This window comes from Papilio machaon, chromosome 15, assembly GCF_912999745.1.
Source record: "Papilio machaon chromosome 15, ilPapMach1.1, whole genome shotgun sequence".
In the NCBI taxonomy this organism is placed as follows: domain Eukaryota; kingdom Metazoa; phylum Arthropoda; class Insecta; order Lepidoptera; family Papilionidae; genus Papilio; species Papilio machaon.
Genome location: NC_060000.1, coordinates 1,584,824 through 1,608,095, shown reverse-complemented (window position 1 = coordinate 1,608,095; position 23,272 = coordinate 1,584,824). Strand labels below are relative to the sequence as shown.

At 32.9% G+C, this 23,272-nt stretch overlaps 1 protein-coding gene across 1 annotated transcript; it reads right to left on the bottom strand.

Moving 5' to 3' along the window:
- Window positions 1–1,719: 1,719 nt before the first annotated feature.
- Window positions 1,720–20,806, bottom strand: LOC106720970 (protein atonal homolog 8). The gene is made up of 2 exons (XM_014515778.2): window positions 20,538–20,806; window positions 1,720–2,782 (listed from the first exon to the last, which is right to left on the bottom strand). Exons 1-2 carry the CDS (start codon window positions 20,593–20,595, stop codon window positions 2,067–2,069), a joined length of 774 nt encoding a protein of 257 aa, XP_014371264.1. The 5' UTR covers window positions 20,596–20,806; the 3' UTR covers window positions 1,720–2,066.
- Window positions 20,807–23,272: the final 2,466 nt, after the last annotated feature.

Below are 23,272 nucleotides of genomic sequence, written 5' to 3'. Positions count from 1 at the left end.
TTAATACTGGGCTAGGGGAATGGTTAACAACGTTTTCATGTCACTCGAACCACAGACTAAATAAAAAAGAAAAATGAAATATTATAACAGCTATAGTGATGAACTTAGCTAATTAACGGTTTCTAAATTTGAAATCTGTTGAAGGTCTGATTTGAAATTACAACGATGGAACACATTAGGTTTCATTAAACTGTATTTTAGTAAAAAATTCACTATACATTTAGTTCACAGATTAAATAAATTAACACAAATTCACAAGAAAATAGTCTGAGATCCGAATACATTGCAAAGGAACATTATGTTTAAACCGACAGGCAAAGTTACACTATTAGCATATTTCAGAGATTCAGTACATAAAGCTTACATCCGCATATGCATGCGTCCACAGGTGGGCACAGTTAATCGAAAAGTTAACTTCGTTAATCGTTAATTCGTTAATTAAAAAATTAACTTCGTTAATCGTTAAAGCGTTAAATTCTCGAAAATTTAACGCAAGTTAAAGTTAATCGTTAACAGTTAACCATACCAAAATTATACATTCTAATTTCACACTTATTGTGGCGACACTTGTTTAAAATAGTAATTTGACTATACATTCTATAACAAATTAGTATTGGAGACAAGTATGAATGCGTTATAGTATATTTCATTACGAGTGCGGAAAGCAGTTCCGACAAATGTCTACCCGCGCCGAGGCGCAGGCGAAGGTGAGGGTTGACAGTTGGAACAAGTTGTAATGACAGTTCCGCACGTGTACTAAACAACTATTTTAATACAGTTTCGAAAAAATTAAGCAATTTAATAGAATAATAAAAACACAATAAAGTCAACTAACTAAAATGTTTGAAAAATGGCGCCAACTGTAAAAGAATACAAACAGAGATTTTATTTGTTTTGCTTCACCCATTCTGGGTAGGCAAAGCGAACTATGCCCAAACGGCCAAGTCTTCAGTAGATTATTTTTATTGACATGAAATGAAAATTAAATTTAATGAGATGAAATAAAATGAAACCAACCTAATTCATTGAATCAAATCATTAAATCTGATATTGTAACAAATTAGGAACTTCTTTTTAGAAATATTTGCATGAATCATAAAAACTTCAATGATTTTTTTTGTAAAAACTTCGTGGTGGTTTTTTTCTTTTTAATAGACATTATTTTGACAGTTGGGAAAGAGAACGCACGAGTTTGGAAAAGCTAAAGAAAAAGCACGAGTAAAAAATTGTTTTAATACAGTTGCTCAAAAAGGGATTGGAGGGTATTGCAGGGACGAAGAGCGTTCGGAATGTGGGCTATTACATACTCTTGTTTTATATACTCGTAATGAAATATACTATTTCGAACCTTCTTTTGATTTTGTCCTGTTGGTCACGTCTTTCCCGGACGCTCTGATGCATCACACTTGCACGCGAACTTTACATATATCAATTATCAAATCGTTCCTTCACCATTCGAGTCGCCGACAATCGCCCAACATAGATGAACTTACGAGCGTGGCGTGGCACGTAATTTAAACAAAATGACAGCACGTCTCCAAGTTTCTAATTTAACGATTAACGGACTTTTTTTAACGGAAGTTGAATTTAACGGAAGTTAACAAAAGCGTTAACACTTTTTGAAGTTAACTTAAAAGTTAATCCGTTAAGCAAAATGTTAACTTCGTTAATTAACGATTAACGGATTAACGAGTTAATGCCCAGCTCTGCATGCGTCCCATAAATACATCCTTAAAAATTTCCAAAACGACTATACAATACCAATAAATAGTAAACTTTTAACATCCAATATTATTGTCGTTTTTGTACTACCAGTCGAAAGGACGTAACTAATTTTATCAATCTTAAGTCAAGAGTTCATAATTCATTTCTATTATCATTTAAGGCGTGTTTATATCGTAAAAGTCATTAGAAAATGTAATTATGACAAATTTTGAAGTCCTGACTTCTCTTAGCCTTTTCTCTTATATCCTTTGGACTCCGGATTCGCTTACAAAACCTGCTTATCCCTTTCAAGTGAAGGCTTCAAGGACGGCATTGTATCAAACTATCGCTCCTTGTTCCATTCAAGGATCGTCTTTCTTTTTCCGAAGCTTACCCTCTGTGTGTATCGTCTGTGTTACAGTTTCCACTGCTGCTGACAGATCAGCATCCGGTTCTATCGCCGCTGACAACGCGGCAATGTACGCGCAAGCTATCCGAAGGACGGATAATTTGGAGAGTTTTTGATTGTGACTGTAAGCGGGAACCGCTCTTCTGAGTGTGTCGAAGGCAGCGCTTATAGTGTGCACTCGCGTCCTCTCCCTTGCATTGGCCTCTATCCTCCTTTCTCTCGTCATGTTCTTATAGTTTCTTTGCTCTCTAGGTTTTACTTTATCATTGTACTCCACTACACCAGGATGTGAGGGTACTCGAGGTGGTCCTGGTCTTTCGGGTGGTGGTACAGGCGATGGAGGGGGTTCTAGCGGCCTTCTTCTTTGTCTTAGTAAGCTAGTTTCGCTGGTCTTTTTCACTAAGGATAATGGTTCTCTTTGCGGTTCTTCGGCGAAAGACCAGGGTCTGAATGGGTTTGAATCGCTTTCTGGGCTAGCGAGGTCGTCTCGCGAGCTTAATCGTATTCGTTTCTTCGGTGGCTGGAGGAGCGCTGGGGAGCGTTCTCTTTTGAGTCTCGATTCGGTGTCAGCGAGTCGCACGCCGGAGTCGTCGGAGTGCGCGGGGCCCGAGCACGTGTCGTCATCGTCGCCGCCCGACACGAAGCCAGCGTCTCGTTCTAATATTCTTTCTGAAACAAACAGGTTAACATAAGACATTGTTTAATACGTGAATATACTAAGACTAAAGAGTTACACTTTAGAGTTAGTTGAGAGTTATACTTTGTGGAGTTCGCTTTTAATTCTGAAATTGTTGATACAACATGTATAAAAAATGTAGGTATAGGCCCCAAATGATCGAGAATAGAAGCTATGTTTACTATCTACTCGTACGAGGGTAACGGAAGCTATACGACAAAAAGACGGACACAAATACAAACTTCGCCGGCTCGTAATAGCCCGGCACACGAGACGCGTACTCTATTCGTATAGCAAGGAAACCAGCGGGCAATAGGTCATATTCCTTAAGTTATTCTGAATTAAAATGATTTTTTTATATAATTTCCAATTGTGTTATGTCTTTTTCAGGCACTATTTTGTCTTTTGCGATAAAAAACATGTTAATACTTAATGGTTTAATATAGCAGGGTATCCTAATTTATTTCTAAAAAAAATGATTAAGTTGAAAATTCAGAAATATTACAAACAAATGGCGAGTGCTGCTTATTAACTGAATCTAACATTCCACAGATTTACAAAACTGGCAACATAAAAAAAAGATAATTGATGATCTTAAATAATAAAATCAACTAACAAAGAACAAAATTAAATTACTTAATTACTTTCATAATATCGTACTTTATAAAAAAAAAATTAGACCGTGACAATTTAGTGTAATCCGAGAAACTGGCCAACAATAGTCACCATTAATAAAAATAAAAAAATTTGCAAAATTCAAGTTGTTTTCATCGACGTTGTTTTATTTAAATCGTATAATTAACATCGTACAAGGATGTGAGCGGATCGAGTTTTTTTTCTAACGCCATGGGAATCGCACGGCCGCTTAGCGCCGGCGCCCGCGCACATTTCCAGTTCAACGATATGACCGAAGTAATAATATTTACGAATTGACGTATTGTATAGACCTTTTGAATCTTTCTTTTTTTTAATAATTATTTGTATATAGGTAAGAATTTTCTTTCCAATACAAATGATGATTGAACTTAAAATTATAAAATTACAAATTTTTAATAAGTAAGTTCTAAATATTTTTTTTGTATAATCTATAGTACTTATTTTAACTAAAAGTTGTTGTAAAAGTTTTATCATTTAAGAAAAAAAAACTGTAAATTAGATTTTGTATAAAAAAATACATAAGCTTGTAAAAGCATTTTTAAATGTGTAATAACTGTCACTAATTAACAATATGTCTGCATAAACTAGTAATAACGTATTATAAATAAAAACAATACAACAGCAAGTTAATTAAATGTGATTCATGATTTAAAAAGATTTACCAGCAATAAGCCCTCACAAGTGAGCGTAACACCTGCATCCATCCATACGTACCATAAACAAAACTGGTTTATGCCCATATGGTCGTCGTGTCCGTGATTGTTATTTATTTAATTTTACCTCTTTAAAAAATTACTGTCCGCATTCCAATCTTAATTGGTCGTTTATTTAGGTTTTTCGCCTATTTTTAGTTGAATGGAAAAATTGTGGATATAAATTTTTAAATATAACAGTGTATCGAACTTTATAAATAAGTTAATAATGTCATTTGAACTTAAGAAATTAAATGATTCTCAGAATCAGATGGATGTCGTTTAATAAGATTTAAATTAAAGTTAATTGTATTCCAACTGTAGCATTTAAAATCAAGTGACAATTTTCTCTATTTGTATAAATAGAGAAATACATATATTTTTCGTCTCATTTACAACAAAAAAAATCAAATGCATTCAAGAAATTAATATTGATAATCGTACGTTGGTAATAGTTGTGCTACCGGAATTGTTTTATGGCTCATAATCGAGCGGCCGCGGCGCCTCGAAGGCGTTCCACAGATTATACACAAGCTGCTATATTTCTAAACAATTTTCAACTCTATTAGTATTCAATAAGGTATATTTTACATTACAAATTAAGTGGTTATGAACGAGTTAGCGGAGGCGTTCGAGAGGTCACTTCTCACACTTACGGGTGTTTTTTTCTTAAAAAGGATGGTGAGGAACCGACAGCACCGCCTACGTATTACTAAACTTTAATTACACTAACGTTTTACTTTTTTAAGGATAAACCATAAACTAGCTCATCTGAAGTTCAAAGATCTCCGCCGCCCATAAACATTCAACGATGCTAGAGAAAGAGAAGGTGAATTGTTAGATTTTAAAGATGAAACGGTTAAAAGCCGTTATCCATGAATTAAAAAAAAAAACATTGCTTCCTAAAAGCTCTGGTGGTATCAGTTTAAGAAAATTACATAGATGGCTTCTGTACCTATGAAAAACAATCTTGAACCAAAACATGTACCTGTGAATTTTGAATCCAATGTAGAGTGTTAAAAGTAAGAAAAAATAAGGGCTGGCGCTCATTACGATGTTTCACGTTGAAGTGTTAAAACAAAGAGGAGTCAAAGGTGCCGGCACTATGGACCCTCGACCGTTGAATGGTTGTCGATCTCGGTAAGATAAGACGGGGTCCGGCCCCGTCGTGCCCGGACCCATAGATACCAATCTGGCGCCAAATTTCACAGAAACTCAACGCGTTCTTGTTTAAAACTCACCTTATTTAAATTTTTTTTCTATTTCCCTCACGTCGTGACAGTTTACATATTCGATTTAATTAACATAATTAGAGTCTCAATGATTTTAATTTAACAAAAATGACTAAAACATCGAAAGACTTTTGCCTTTTTTATCTCTGATTATTAAAAAAACAAAATGTCAAAAATGATGTATCATTCCCCGGATGCACACGATTTACCAGTGTTGCAATTACGGAAATTTTGTTCCACGCGACGCTACCGAAATGAGAAATTGATGAGCGGTCAGTTATTTCGTTATAAAAAAAATCAGACTAATATGTCGCGTCCGCGGTTGTATTCGCACGGTCTCTTAAGCTTAATGTATGAGAAGTCGTGATGTTGTTACCGACTTTCACCGAGCAAATATTACCGATGGCGCCGGCTCGACCGATCTTGAACTATATGGCTCTACCGCTCTATTCTGACGTTTTAATTATGGTACATTTGAACGATGTTTGAATATCAAGTAGTGTTTGTCCATAAATATATTCAACAATAAATACAGTTAAATAAATCTCCAATGATTAGATTTCATTATATGTTTTTTATTTCAATGCTTTTATTTATTTTTTAATAATATATAGTAACAAAGGGAGCTTATTACAATTTTGGCAATTGACTTACATGTCAATACATGTGAAACATCTCATCGTGTTCAACTTGAAAACTGAGATATCACCAGTGGTTTACACGTTTGAGCAATAAAGTTTAGTTCGCAATATCCTGTTTTTATATGCTTAATATTTTTTGCCTTGAGTGAATTTTTATAGACAGCTAAGAGCGAATCTCTTATGTCACCCCTTTTTTCTGTGTTAATAGTATTTCAGTTTTTGAACGGAAAAAGAATCTAAGCAACTAACCTACATAACTTTGACAAACGCAAATAACTTAAAACTTCTGTTTAACTTATATAGTATAGGTAAGTTTACTGGGATATAACCATTTCTCAAACCTTAAAACCATTAGGTGTCATTATGTTTTGAAACTTCGAAATCATTTTGGTTTCACGTTAAGCGGTAGAAAGTTATTTCTAAAGTTCATTGTTTGTAGTTTATGCAGAGTTGTGTTTTTAGCCGACTTCAAAAAGAAGGAGGTTATCAATTCGACTGTATTTTTTTTTTTTTTTATGTGTGTTACCGCGAAACTCGGCCCCTGGTGGTCCGATTTTGATAAAAATTATTTTAATCGAAAGGAAGTGCTTGCAGGTGGGTCCCATTTTTTTGTTTTTTTTTTTAAATAACTAGAAGACTAGTAGATTTAGAATATAGCTTCAAAATTTGTTGCGGAAATTAGGGACATTTTTGCTTTCAGCGCTTACGTAGGCTAAACTATAGGACCTACATAAAAATGATGTATGGCGAATTGTAGCTCTTTAAATGTGCTAAATAAAAGTCAGCGATAGCATATATCTATCTTTTATAGTTTTCTCACAATAACCATTTTTTTCTTTAGAAACATTAATTAAATTCATACCCTATTTCCGACGCTATTATTCAAGTTCAGTATTAACCCTTATGTAAATAAATATGTTCATTATCAAGAGAATTTAATGTAGATTATATTTGCAATTGAAACTATATCATTCTGTCTAATAGTTTAGGAGATATCGTAAGAATAAAATTACGCGGAAACGAAAAATGCTACATCGCGTTACAATGAATAGCACAAATTTGCTTTCTGGGCTTACGTAGGTCAAACTATATGACCTACATTAAAATGATGTATCGAGTAATTATAGATCCTTAAATTTGCTAAATAAAAGTCTCAGGTGGCATATATCTATCATCTATGGATGTCTCACAAAAACCATGTTATTATGAACAAACTTCGATTAAATTGCACACGAAAAACAGCGTCGTAAGCTTACGGCGCTATTATATTATATTCGATATGAATCCTTATCCAAATAAATATGTTTGATGGCTAGAGTATTAAATGCAGATTACATTAGCCTTTAAACTATGTAATTCTGATCAATAGTTTGGAAGATATTAAATTATTAAAAACTACGCGCATTCGAAAAATGCTACTGCAGCGCGCGGCTGGACAAAATTAAAGGCACGCTACGATGTATTAGTTCGTTAATTTTCAATTTGTATACCGATTTTGATAATTATTTCATTGTTTAAAGGATAAGTGGTTATCTGGTGTATTCTAAATTAGTTTTTGAATTGAAGTACACACATATTAAATAGGAAAGTCCTTTTCTTTATTTGTCTTATTTATGTCCTTATACGTATTAAGGAAATTTGTAATTAAACTTCAAATTCACTAAAAATTGAGAAATAAAACAAACATTTTAAGAAAAAAAAATAGCCGACTTCAAAACAAAAAAAAAATATCTCAAACAAAATGCGCTTAAAAGTAACTTAAAAAAAAAACAATTTCAAACAAAATGCACTCAAAAGTAACGTAAAAAAACAATTTCAAACAAAATTCACTCAAAAGTAACATAAAAAAACAATTTCAAACAAAATGCATTCAAAAGTACCATAAAAAACAATCTCAAACAAAATACACTAAAAAGAAACAAAATAATGTCATGAAAACTTCTTTCTTTCTTTCTTCTCTCTTTCAAAAACCCTCTAAACTCTAAAGAAAGTTCTCTTCTTTCTTGTAACATGTCTATATTGTATAATTATTTTTATTTTGGAGTCGGTTTCGGCCTAAGTAGGGACATAAACGTAAGTATGTCTAATACATCTCAAATATAAAATGTCACCTATTTACTTCGGCCGACACCGACTGCGAAATAAAAATAATTATACAATATAGACATGTTACAAGAAAGAAGAGAACTTTCTTTAGAGTTTAGAGGGTTTTTGAAAGAGAGAAGAAAGAAAGAAAGAAGTTTTCATGACATTATTTTGTTTCTTTTTAGTGTATTTTGTTTGAGATTGTTTTTTATGGTACTTTTGAATGCATTTTGTTTGAAATTGTTTTTTTATGTTACTTTTGAGTGAATTTTGTTTGAAATTGTTTTTTTACGTTACTTTTGAGTGCATTTTGTTTGAAATTGTTTTTTTTTTAAGTTACTTTTAAGCGCATTTTGTTTGAGATATTTTTTTTTTGTTTTGAAGTCGGCTATTTTTTTTAAGTTACAAGTGAATATTGTCTTATTCGACCATAATTTTTTTTCAACATTTTTTCAGTACGAAATTTATTTTAAATATGTGATTAAATTAAATACGATATCAATAAAGATAACATCACATTTCGTGAAAAGAATGTTTAAAAATTATGTGATATTTTAATTCAATATCAACTTGTTATGTGTAAAACACAGTTTTAATAATATTACGGTCATTGTCCAAACTTTAAGCAATCTCTTGATTCCCGGCGTCCGGTGCGGTCCGGTCGCGCGATCCGGACCCGATGTCCGGGCGTCCGGGTTCGCATTAGTCACGTATGCGCGCCAACGCCGCGACACACAGGCGCCGCGCGGTCGCCGCTCCAACATATTCTTATAACATACTAAATTACAATTTCTTATTAAAGTACGTATTGCCGCATTGCTGAATCTTCACACTATTATATTAGATATTGACTTTTACAACAGAAATTATGAAGGTTTTTTTTTTTTATAGATGACAAATGAATGTATGAATGTATATTGCAAATTATGAATTCAGGTCAAAACCGAAGTGGTGGCAACCCTAGCCATATCCCATTATATATAGGTATATATAAATAAAACAGTTGTTCATTTTACACGTGTTTAGTATTAAGTCCACTGCCAGAACTTTTATATTGTCGTCTTTGTTTTACCAAAGAGAATATGAGGGATGACATATTAATACACGTATTACGACAGTGGAACCCCACCGTTCAAAGATTTCAGACGCCATTGGTTGATAGCATGCGAGGGCGGAGGTTGCAGTTCTCGGCATTCCTCTGTAGCCTTCAATTAGTCTTTACTTATTAGTTATGTACTCAGCTAATTAGAACATGTATTACTTCTAGTATATTTATATAATACACATTCCAGCACTACTTAATGCACAATAAATATACCAATAGATGGGTTATTCTAATGAACGCCATTTCGATGAACGAATTTATGTGGAAGCTTAGATGGAAGTTTTGTTATATTACCACGTAACTATTGAACGGATCAACGGATGTGGTTGAAATTTGGAACAGAGATAAAGATGTTTTTTTTATTTGACGACCAAGACACAAGTGACAGTTTTTAATATTTTAATCTTAACGGCAATTCCTATTATCTTTTTCAACCTGTGTGATAATTCATACTATAACGGAAAGAACGTAATATTCTTGTAAACGTCAGATCAGTACGATAGCCGGGTACCATTGTTAGCAACTGTTCAAACATTGAAACGTTGCAGCGATGTCCGCAGAGTCAAAATAATGTATTGTTCCAGTTACCATAGACTCAACATCCATGTCTGGCGCGCACCTGGCAGCCACGTGCTTTAGCTACAATTAATCGCAACTATAGACAATTTTTGTTCTCAATTACATAGTATTTGATAATATCAAATGTCAAATTGAAAACATTGTAAACCGTTTCATGAATCAAATCGACTGTGGTGTGGTAAGTCGACAAAACAGTCCAAAACAGTCCATAAGGTTTTCATCTTACTAATATTATAAATGCGAATGTTTAGATGGATGGATGGATGGTTGCTTGTTTGAAGACATCTCCAGAACGGCTCAACGGATCTTAATGAAATTTGACACAGATGTAGAACATAATCTGCAAGAATACATAGGCTACTTATTATTTTTTTTTTATTCCACGCAGACAGAGTCGCGGGCGACAGCTAGCATGTTATAAACTTTAGATTATATTGTTTACGTGATTTTGTGTCGCAAAAGAAAAAAAAAACAATTCAAATTATCAAAGACTGTCAATTTTTTGAACTCATCTCTGATACTATGTTTAATGGATAAAACCACCTGGCTGAATGTGACATATTGCATTTGGGTGACATTTTGTCAGCGGCAATTTGTTACACATCACAGCCGACGAATTTTGAATAAAACCTAGACTCGAATATAGATTTCTTTTTATACTGAAAATTATACAGGAGCGAACAATCGCGGTACAGTCGCAATCAAAATGTTTATTTCACTTATTTGCACATTATCTAGTATTTAATTTTATATACAATTTCAATGTCTATAAAAGAAAATATATTTTAAAGTTTAATTTCATTATTAACAATAAAATAATACAACATGTTTTTTTTATTTTTTGTTTGTGACTGTACTTTATGTTTTTTCTTCCCCGGGGCAAACACATGTTAATATCGCAAACGTAAAGCTTGGCAAAGAAGGCTATTAATTTACTACTTTTTAATGCCTGACAGATTGCCTTTATATTGAAATTTGGAAAAACAACTGTTGGAATTAAAATATTTTTTTTTTCGTCGTCAGTATGACTTGAACATCTGTGTAAAGCTAACCAAATTAAGGTACACCTATAGACACTTCTGTTTTGTGATCGTGTCTGAATTAAAGATAGCAAAAAGGCCGTTCTTTTTCAAATTTGAAATAAGAATTATACTTTAAGTAGGTTAATTAGAGAGGATACAAAATGTCTTGAAAATTTAAATTAGGGCCATGTCAATGATTTACGTATACCACGTATATGTATGTACATACGTATGTTTGACTTGATAACCAGATGATAATTATTAAATAGTTGTCGAAACTTTTTACATTTACTTGTTGGAGCGAATTAAAACAAAACAAGATTGTATATTACTAAGATTGAAATTTGTAAAACGGTCTTACATATAGATTCACCGGCATTTTTTTAAGTTAAATTGCATTTTCGTACAATCATTAAAAACATAAAAAATAAGTCAGTAAACATTTTATAGCGTTAATCGTTTATGGCCACATCTGGGTAGAAGCTAATAGTATTTTTTAATGGCAACAATTACAGTTCCACATTAAAGCTCTGTAATAGGATGTCCAAATTATAATAATATTTGAGGATAATAAAAAAAAATCTATGAAAATTTTTGCTTTCACCCTTTATATTTCTAAACAATTAAATAGATTTATATCCTAAAAATCTAGAATTGCAATATGTTTATTTAGTTTTCATTTGTTATTTTTATTTTGGCATTGAAATGCATTCTGGGGTTAGCTAGTATAATATAAAACAATAAATCTGCAACAAAATTAATGACATTCCATAAAGCGCGGGAAGCTACTACAACCTATTTGGACGTCAAGGGGCAAGCGGCAAGCGCCAACGGCCGTCTGAAGTGACCTTGCAGTGGCGCCCCGTTGTCGATAAAATAAATCACATATAAAAAGTTGATTTCGCATGCGGACAAGTAGGAATCGTGCAGCCAGATGGCGAATCTCGATGCTAACTCGCATCTGGTGCGGCGCGTGTAATTGTTACCAGCCAGTTACCAGTTAAAACGATAGGGACGATGTTAAAAAAAAAAAAAAATTTTACTCTACGCCGTTTTCACTTTGCAAATGTCAGATGTTCAACTTTCTTTTTTTAGCTGAAAAGAATAGGCTTATATTAAACTAGATGTCGACCGCGACCCCGTCCGCGTGGATTTAAAAAAAAAAACTAATAAGTAGCCCAAGTGTTCAAGTTCTTCCAGACTATGTTCTACATCTGTGCCAAATTTAGTCAAGATGCGTTGAGCCGTTCCGGAGATACCTTCAAACAAACATCCATCCATCCATCTAAACTTTCGCATTTATAATATTACTAACATAAGTAAGATATTCTAATCGCCTTTAATGCACAAAAATATATATTAACTAGAAAATATTGACTTGATCAAAGACAGTTTTAGTCCTCTCTAAAATTTAAATGCCTTCTCGTAACTACGTTATATCTTTTCTTTTAATTTTTTCAATCAATTCTAGGACTAAAAACATATGTTTTGCATATGCAAAATGAACAATTTTGTCCAACATTGACATTTAGATAACTCAATAAACATATAATATCATAAATGATAAATTATATCAATAAAAATACAATTCGATCTGTTTGGTATTTTATTGAAGCCTCGTTTCCCGGATGTTGGTTAAGAATTATATAAAAAAAAACACCGAACTAGTTGGCGCTAAGCGCCATTTTAAATTGATCAGCTTGTTAGCGATAGAATTTTATTTGAAATTCTTTTAGTACCAGTTTGCGAATTAATGCAAATGTTGGGTTATACGACTCGGCGACGGAATGCGGTGACGTGGATCGTTCGAGTAAACATCTCTTATAAACAAAACAAGCGATCGAATTTCTAAAATGACACGGTCGTTTAACAATCCCCGCGATTGTCTTTTGTCATTGCACATCATATGGCTCGAAGAGTAGAACTATTTTGCCCTTTAAAATAATCAATTTTATATGAGCATTTTACAGCTATTAATATTCCAAAGGTATATGTCAAACAGACATTAACAGACAGAAATAAATGAGATAATAGAAATTTAAATATTTAAGTTCTACCAACTTAGTTCTGTCGTGTTACTATTGAATATTTATAATGCTAGAAATTTCGTAATCGAAGTCACGAGCAATGCAACAGACATTCAAATGCTTGAGCTTCCGCGGTGGTGTCGCAACGACCATACCAACTCGGAAATTGATCCATATTTATATAACAAGACGAGAACAATAATAAAGAAAGCACCAATACCAAGCCGAAAAGAAAAAGAACCTAAGTAAAGTAAAATAATCTAAGAATTAAATTTTAATATCTGTGCCGTCTCTAATATATAATATAAAAAAAAATCTGATCGGATATTATGATTATTTTTATTAAAGCGTTTGTAGGGCAACGAAGCGAAAACTAAATAAATAAAATCGGACGACCTAACAAGGCCGCCTCGTGTCATTCACGCCTCCGCGGCTCGGCAGGCGATGTATGACGGTGCACATCGAATGGAAACATATCATTGTTTAAACACTAATGAAAATAAATAAATAATATAAAATGTAACCTAAAATTAACATAAGGTCTGCCGAAAAACATTTATTTTTACGCTGAATATTAAAATTTTGATAACAAAAAACATGAAATTGCTTAATCTATATTTTTATAGCTGGCAACTCTAACTAATAAATTCGAAATTTGAGTAGGTTAGGTTTACGAAATTCAAAAACTAGCTTGTTCGTATTCTTACGCCGTGCTGCTTTCATTTTACAGATGAAGGCTTTTAATTTATTCACCATAAATAAAATTAATTAGTCGATTTATATTTTAAATTGCAAAATTTTACCTTTTTTGGTTTCATATTGAATATTATAATAAAACGTTTTAAATGCCCCTTAGGTAAGCAGCCGATGTTGTATTACTCCTAACAACGTCTAAGATTATCAAAAAGTATGCAAACATAATGTAACATGAAGTGACACAAACTAAGTTCCTAATGATATAATGTTTCTCTATCATTCGCACCTAATTCGGATTTTTTTATAACCTTACAATTAAACAAATTAAATTCGTAAATAAGATTGTTTAATTGTTGAATTAAATTCAATTTAATATATAACAGACATGATAACGTTTATCATATAGTTTGTCAAGTGGATTTTTCCCGCCTTATCGAAGAAAAATTGATTGACTTTCAAAATTAACGTTATAATGACGTTAAAAATTAAATCCTTAAATTTAATCACAATACACGATAGTCAACATGGTTTAAAAAGTAATGTTTATTCGTTTAATTACAGTATGACGTAATTAAAAAAATATCAAACCTTACAAACGCAAGAAATCTTTTAAAAACTTAAGGCTAAGATTTTAATGCACTGGTAAGACTTCGAATCAGTATAGTATTTTTTTGTAATAACTAAGTTTTTCTGTATCCGCAGTGGGAAGTACCATGTTTTGTCTCCCGGCCACCCGATAGCTTCCTCCCTTTGTCCTTTTCGACGAATTTCGGCCTACACTCCGTTACCCCTTTAATATTAATGCAAGTATGCAAAATATATTCTAATATATTCTAATAAGAATCTTACCCTTCACAAAGTATTTATTGTTGGTACTTATCATTTAAAATAACAACAGAAAGAATTAAAAACCGTTATAATATAATATGCCTTTAGAGAACCAATAATTTGTGAACAAATAAAAATTTATTCTTTTGTATGCCTTTATTAATTAAATAAATATCACCTGATGATAACTTTATACGAAAGAATTAATAAAAATGTAAAGTTAAGTATTCTCGTCAGTGCAGAAATCAACAAATTATGACATTTATTTTGATATTAATAATTATTTTAAAAGTGAAAGGGCCGATTAAAAATGTTTTAACTTTAACACATGGACATGATTCACTCAGTATCAATTTCAATTTTCATATGTTAAATGTCTTTGAAATATTCGAGTCGTTAACTGACATCTGTGTAGTCCGACCTTCGTGTACCATTGTGTATTACTCTCCGTCTGAGAACTTGATCCATCTGTCAGCCGCATGTCATGAGTACAATTGTTTTATGGACCTTATTACGACCGATTTTGACATCTGTTACATTACAAATTGTTAACTGGCAACATTGATTGTTAGCGCATAACTACTCAGACAAGTTATAACATTTTATTTATCAAATCTTTAATGATATCTGTGATAATTGTTATAAAAATAAAGAGCTACTAAACGTAAATGTTACTATGACTAGCAAATTTCTTCGCAATTTAATCACTGTTTAAAGATAAACGTTTGATGTTTTTAAACGCACAGATAATGCAAGAATATAGTGTAAATATCGTGAATAATCGTACATGAAGACAAAAAAACGTAGAGCTAGTTTGAGTTAAATGTAATTATTTATATTTTATTGTTACCTAGTCTTTATAATATTGTGATATCTCTCATAACAATTGTAATACATACCAAAGAGGTGTTGAATAACTCACCCTAATGTGTTAAATGGCTTAAAAGAGTAAATACGCTAGTGTGGTTACTTATTAGAATCATTTGCGCATTTTATCGTTATGAAATCTTTACTCGGCATCTGTTTATAAAAACGAGAAGTTCTTCCGTCTACATATAAAAAAAAACTATTCGGCATTTTATTGGAATCGTATTTTTAAATCCTCTTAAAGTTGTTCAATATAAAATCTTTTCAACTTTGCAATAATTTCAAAAGAGTTTGTGGTAATTAAAAAAGTGACGTCACGTCCGGGATATTTCCAGTCGATGTGTTCGCAACGTGATTTTTTTGCGATCTTGTAAGGTTTTGTTGACGTCTACATCGACTTTTTACGGCAACGATATTTTGAAACAACGTCTTCACGTGTACGCAGACACGTGCGTTGGCACACCGGACGTTGCTTTTGTCGATAAGGTAACATGTGTACGCATTTCTCTTGCCACATTTCGGCCAGTTTTGTTTATATCAAGAGGTAGCAAACGAGCTATAGGAAATTCGCCGAAATAGCGAAATGACCGCTGCCCATAGACATCCACATAGTTCGGCGAGAAATAGAAGCGTTAAAAGAAAACAATACACCAAATCACTGCACCACAACAACAAGAAAAATTACGACTTATCCCAGGGTATGCAGGCTTCTATTTGGCGCGGTCTTAACACACCTATTCTCCCACAATCATGTATTTTTAGCATTTTTAGCAAAAATGCTATTTAAGAAATATGCTGAGACATCTATAAGAACATTCTCAGTATATTATATAGAGTAGAGATATCTAACATAGAGCTGTAATTAATACGTTTTCAAATAAATCAGTTTCTTATTATGTTTAACACGTAGCAGAGTATGGGAATGCGTTCAAAAACAAAAGCACAGTGGCGCCCATGCGCCGCCATGCGTAAATCAAGATTAGCATTGCTTATTTGAGACATAATCACTTGACTAAATACATATATTACCTATGTTAATTAAGGAACACCTTTAAACAATTGATGGATTTTTTCCTTGGTACATAAAGATCAGTTCTCATGTTCACAGATGCTCAAGTATACCTAGACATAAAAACTTAACCACCACTAAACGACTGAGTGTAACAGTGATTTTGCAAAGATTTTTTACAAAGGCAACAGGACAATCCTGTAAAAATCAGAGATATGGGGTTACTAGCGATTTCTAACAATTGACGAAATATTTTCTCATCCGTCTCAACGTTGAGACTTACGCCACTGGGAAACCCCATATTACAACAAACAAGATCCTGATAGTTTTTGTCGTTCACCTCTACAGGTGTCCGAAGATCTCTCTATTTTATTTGCCTCAATATATAATTTAAAAAATTAAATGGCAGAATAGCCTAAGATATGATCGCCAGAATATTAATAGAGTCAACTGTTTATCCACATATTATCTAGATCGTATATAGTTGAGGAATATACAAATTTGTTAAAGGAAACTTCTTAAGAGAATTATAAGTTATTTTTATTGAGCACTACTTAACGTTGCCACCCCCATTGATTGCCACAATGTGTCATACATATTTATCTGATATTATCGGCAATATTACCTATATAAATATAAATGCGAATTTTTGGATGGATGGATGGACGGATGTTTGTTTGAAAGAATCTCCGGTACGGCTCGAAAATTTGGCAAAAATGTAGAGCAAAGTCTGGAAGATCACATAGGCTTCTAATTAAGTATTTTTTTAATTCCGCGCGGACGTAGTCTCGGGTGACAGCTAATAAATATTTTGTTTCAAGTCTTAACAATATATCGCTTTGGCTATGATCGGCTTTCAGTACGACGTAATAAGCCAAGGCTGTCAGCGCATAGTTAACTGAAGAAAATTACCTATGTTTATCTAGGCTATTACGTCACTCTAGTTATATACTTCTTGACCAATCAGAAAGCACGAATGTACCAACATTTTTAATAGACGAGCAAACTATAGATGCGATTATAGTAAATGCTGAAGGTAGACCAACTAGGTCTTCGCACACATACTAGAACATTGCTTATCATTCATTATACATAATATGCATTGTCATAGTGACCATCTTATTTTTTTTTTATTAACAATGTAACGTTAGAAGTTCGATGAATAATTTTTTATTACCTCAATAGTTACGTAAATACTGAAAATAATAACAAAATTCTAATTCACATTTAAGTAACTGTGGTTTCTGAAAATAAAATCCCCGTTTAAATCATATTGTTATCTCTGTTTTGTCAAAGATAATAACAGGGATGACGATATTTTTTATAGAGAGGTTTTTGTCTCAAAACAGTTAAAGGTTTTAAATCGGCCAATGATTATTGCTTAAATTTTTTCCAACTTCCAAATATTTTCTACCTTCATGGTAGTTTTATTATGCTATAAAATCTTTCACACTTTTATCCAATCTTCTCTTCCATGTGCTAATATCACTTGGAATACTAAACAGAATTGTGAAATCGGGATTGATCATGGTAACCAAAAAATAATAAAAACCTTTAGTACAGGTCTTAGTACACTGATAAATAATATCGGTCGATAAATGTCATTTATCTATATAGCTTGAGATAGCTTGAAGAATATGTATGTGAAAGACTAAAAAATATTTTAGCAAATTAATGACTTTTGCGATCGGATACACAAAAACGGGTGTAGTAGGAATCCATTGAATAATTTTCACCAAAAGAACAATAACTATTAATTTTACTATGCATTATTATCGTACTTTCATATTATTATTTTTTATTTTTGAACAATGCAATTGGCCTCTGAAATAATTCAATAGGCCAGTAATAAAACATTGGTCCGTTGTCGCCACATGTCAAACTGATGACGTCAGGTCGCGCTTGGGCACCAGATGTGTGCCCCGTATAGGCTGAGCAGAAATTATTGTTACAACAGACCTTCTGTTTACAATTTCTATCCTTTACAGATGCTATTTCTACAATAATTTTTAAAAACAGAGTATTCCTTTTTAAACAGCTGTTATCAATTGAAATTTTATTACCGCTTTATGATATAACAATATTACAATTTAGGGTATTTTAGCGGGAATATCCATAGAATGTTTAATAGTTTTAGAGTCACCCTAACTCAGTACCAGATGTGGTGCACATAATAGCTGTAATAACGATAGCTAACACGGCTGTATGACATCTGTATCTTTGCCCGACGATAAAAAAAGTAAAAGGGTGACTCCTGTGAGCAGATAATAAAGTCGTTCGGAAATTAGAACAAATTAGCGGCGGGAGTTTTGACAGCTTTGATAGACAAATTTTTAGATTTTTAATCTATAATACGCAAGATAATGATATAAAAAAATGTTTTGAATTTTGGCGCGAATTATATTTATGTACTACATTTTTACAAATTTGTTTCGATCTGAATGTAATAAAAAAGAACATTATAAACAGATCTTGATAAAGTACTACCCCGGCGAAGTGTAGCTTATTTAAATCACCCAATCGTTTATTCACTTACGACCGCTATCAAAAGTGACATTACTACACGCGTGAAAGATATGAGATAATCTGTGGGATATATCAGTGACAAATTTTGCACCGTTCATTGCGATAACTCAGCCGAGTACAAAGATTACCGAATAATGCCGGATTTTATTTTAAATTTTGGCCTTCAATTAATAGTCAGATAATTTAAAATAACACATTTGTTACACTACATTTGTTATCGTTATTGCTTTTCACACATTATTAATTTATATGTAAGGTTATTTTTACAAAATTGGAGAAGAAAGATAAGAAATGACAACAGTGGCATGTATGACAATTCAATATCTTAAGGAAATAACCTAAAATGCACAAATCATTATTTCGCATTATCAAAAAGTCAAACAAACCACGAACTGCATTTTCTTATTATTTCCACTCATTAGTTAACAGATTCAAATATATTAATAAGGTGTTCGATTGTTTTTGTAATCATTACTGCACTAGAAAATAATTTAAGATTCACGCGACCCCCGCCTCGTAACATGTGAACAAACAAATCCTACGACAAATAAACGTTTTACATTATACGAAGCTTTACTGCATATGCAATAAAGATTATAATTGTGTGTAACAGTAGCATATGTTAATGTTGTAATTATGTACACTTGTGCGCTCGGTGGGGTTTACACCCTTGTAACATGTGCACGTGTGAATGGGCCCTTTTTCGAACTCCCCTTTTGTTTTTAAGACTGCGAGTCGCTAACAAATTAGTACTGATTGATTTTTCAGTAATTATTACCTATTTTTTTTTAGTTTAATTCCTTGTAATAAAGCGAACCTGAAATAGCTGCGGATAACTCTCTTCTGAAATGCATTTAACCATTTTTCATCTTTGATTAACATTATTGTTAGGTTAATAGAGTGAAATAATTCATTATAACAACATATTTCTCGTAATCCATAAGATACATGGATAAAATATTAACTTATAAAATGTAGTACCGAAAAAGATACGCATCTCCAATTATTACTTCAAAGAGATCGTTAAATAAAGACATTCACCCGCAGGCGCCGCCATGGTTGAACCGGCGAGAATGCATTCAGTAATAAGATAAAAGCATAATTTCATTTACGACCAGCGACCAAAAACGGAATCTAAAATCGGAATTCGAGTCAGGAGCCGTTTGAAACTGAAGCTTCCGGCTTTCAAACGTTTGAATATTCAGCAACGGTAATTTAACCAAACGTTTGATATACAAACCATCTTTTTATAGTTAACTACTAAATTCTTAATATAGACCAATAACAAGCAGGAGAAACATTTAGTTCATTATTATTGTATTAATTTATAGACCAAAAAATAGCATTCAACTTAAATCCTGAACGAGTTGAACTGCTTTATATAAATTTTAAGATTTAGCCAACATCGTATAATTAATTTAGATACTGTCTATTGAAACAAAAGAAAACTTTGCTATTCATAAAATTAAATGTCGGTAACTTATATTGCAGTTCCTAATAATATTTTACTAAAAGAATTCACATCTTCAAGTCGTTGCAGACTGCCAAGCAACAAAGCCAAGCAGCCGTGGGTATTTATTACTACAAAACTCTCGTTTAAAAACATATTATCATCCTAAAACAAACGGAGGTAACGACTTGTGTTTGTTCAAGTGTTTCGCCAGTGGAAACCCCCGGTAAAATCACTTTAAAGATATAAAAATCATGCCGCTACATAATTTTGTTGCAGAACTATATCGTAAATTTATTTTTAAGTAAAAGAAAAAAACAATCCACACAAACCTTTTACGTCAGCTTGCTCTCCTGTATCACCAGACGTAAAAGTATTTGACATCTTCATATATGGTTGACGCTCAAATCCAAATATAAAACTTGAAGTGGTAACAAACTATAAAATAAGTCACACTTAAAACAGAACAATCTTTTACACGTATTTCATACACAGTTTTCATTCAAAACTACGTAAACAAACACAAAATTGTCATTGCATGTCACGTGCGTTCGCGTAATTGTCGAGTAACATACGACAATACGCACATACTCCTCGTTCGACGGTCCGAGTCAAACTGAACTGAACTGAATAACAAGTTGATACGCAGCGCCAGTGTTGGTGCCGGGGTAAAAAAGCGCGGCGCCAGCCCGGTCCGCCCTTAGAGATGCGCCCATACCAACTATTTTTATTATAATTATATTTAATTTTGTTTAATATGAACTAAATAAAAAAATAGAGAAACTAAGACGGATTAAAGAGAAATGCGCAACAGTTAATTTTATAAAAATAACCTTGTGACACTCTGGGGAATAAAACCGAATGGAATTATACTACCTTTCCCAAAAGCTGACAAATCAAGAAGTATACACGGAACAGCCATTCACGCAAACAAAGCTGTTAAAACATATCATAAGAGGAAAAACAAAAATCTACTTGATTGCATTTGTTTAGGAATCTCGCAGAAATAATTTCAGTTAAAACAATATTTCATTGTTTTCACGGGTTACCAATTTTATGCATAACAAAGATAAAGATGTTTTATTATATATAATTATATAAAACAGGGTAATTTAAACATCATTGTTTTATTTAGAACAGTTATTATAGTTCTAATAAATTGATATAATTCAACCCCCAGATGCCACACCTAGAGTCGGATAATAATTACTAAGAAACGATTGGCGTAGATTTCTATAAATTCGAACAACTCAAATTTCCAAATATGTAACACTTTCATTCTCAACATTTAGTAAATTTAGTTTTCTATAAATAACTTCTTTACTAATTAATATCTACTAGCTTAATTATTTCTCTGCTTGTAATATCGATAAATAAAAACATATATAAAAATGTTATCGATTTAATTACGTCTGTATGCTATCGATGTTTCGCATCACTGGCGGCGGCCGGTCGCATTCTCGGACCGACGCCGCAGCGCCCGCCGCATCTCAACATTTGTTCCAACTTGCAGGCTAGAGGCTATTTCCACTTACACATGTGCGACTGTGACTCACGCATACGCATTAAATTTACGTACGCACATTTCGCGCTGCAGTTCCTTTGAACTGGCCGTCATCAGATACGATTCCGATTTCAATCGATATGTCATCGTCACATTTCTCATTAGTCTTATTAATGGAGTCTTCAGGTTTTTAACAAGGTGTCCAAGGATTTATACACAGTTTTAAAAACCTACTTTCTCTAAATGATTTCTAATGTTTATTTATCTTTGATGATGGCATGCAGGAAGATTATACACATATATGGTACAGTTTTTATGGTTTCGTGTCAACATTTAATTTTTCAGACAGTATACAATATTGAATTTCAGATACCTTCAATAATTATGCAAGTCACAACAACACGCAGCTAAGAACAAAACATGCTTATCATCCTGATACATTTTTGTTGCCGTCGTCGTAGATAAGTGGAGATATGCATTAATCCTTTAATTCAAGTTTCTTTTACATGTTAGTTGGAAGAAGCGCGGCGGCTTTAGGAAAATTTATAATAGAGACAATAAACAAGCAAAGGGTCCCTAAAATTAAATTATCCTGTATCTTCGTACATGTGTAAGACCAGATGAACTGCAGATACATTCTAGGCATTTAAGGAATAAGTACACTCTTCTTGAAGGACCATAATTCGTTTTGGTAGAACATGCTTTTTTGTTCGTTTCTGTTGTGATTTTGTCCGTTGCGGTGGCGGCCCACTCTTTATCATCTCTTAACGCGTCCAGATTTGGCAACGTCGATACGAAATCCTGTTCCGTCGGCTTTTTGCCCAAACATTTCCTCGGTTTCGAGGAACGACTCGTCGAAAAAAAACAGCCAAATTTCGCCTCCAGCCGTTTATACAGGTTTTGTCGTGAATTTTATTATGGACAGCTCAAAGAAGTTACATTAATTCGAGTCATAAGCGTAACAAAACTGCATGTTTACGAATTTTTGTAAATTCGACAGCTGTTCTTAACAAAAAAAAAATATAAGCGATTACCTAGTGGTTTTAAGTGAAAAATAAATTTCGTCCTAAAAAGTGAACGTGAGCAGAACTGAAGCAATGATGTTTTTGGTTCACATGCATGGTTCATGGTTGCATTTTATATAAACCTCAACAATGCACACACAGTACGTGTCATTTCGGGAAGATAGTTTTTACAATATTGATACATTAATTTGAGTGGCGGACTCAATGCGCGGGTGTGAAGGGATAACTCCCGAACAAACAGAATGCGGCTGAGATTGTAAATATTTCTTGTCTCGGCAGGCCCGTGTGGGCGGCGAACGGTCAGGTAAGGCTTTTGACACCTAGCCATAGACCCGTATGCGTGAATATCATCGCATTTTGTTTAGCATGCTACAGTTTTTTGACTATTTGATGAGGTTCATATAGAAATTTTGACCTGACAAGTGTGACTTCGAATAAAATGTTAGAATTATCAGGTTTGAAAAATAAGAAACATTTCTAATATTTCCTTTTTTTTTTGTTTAACTTAGGTTGATATTTTTTGTTAGCCCTTTTTAAT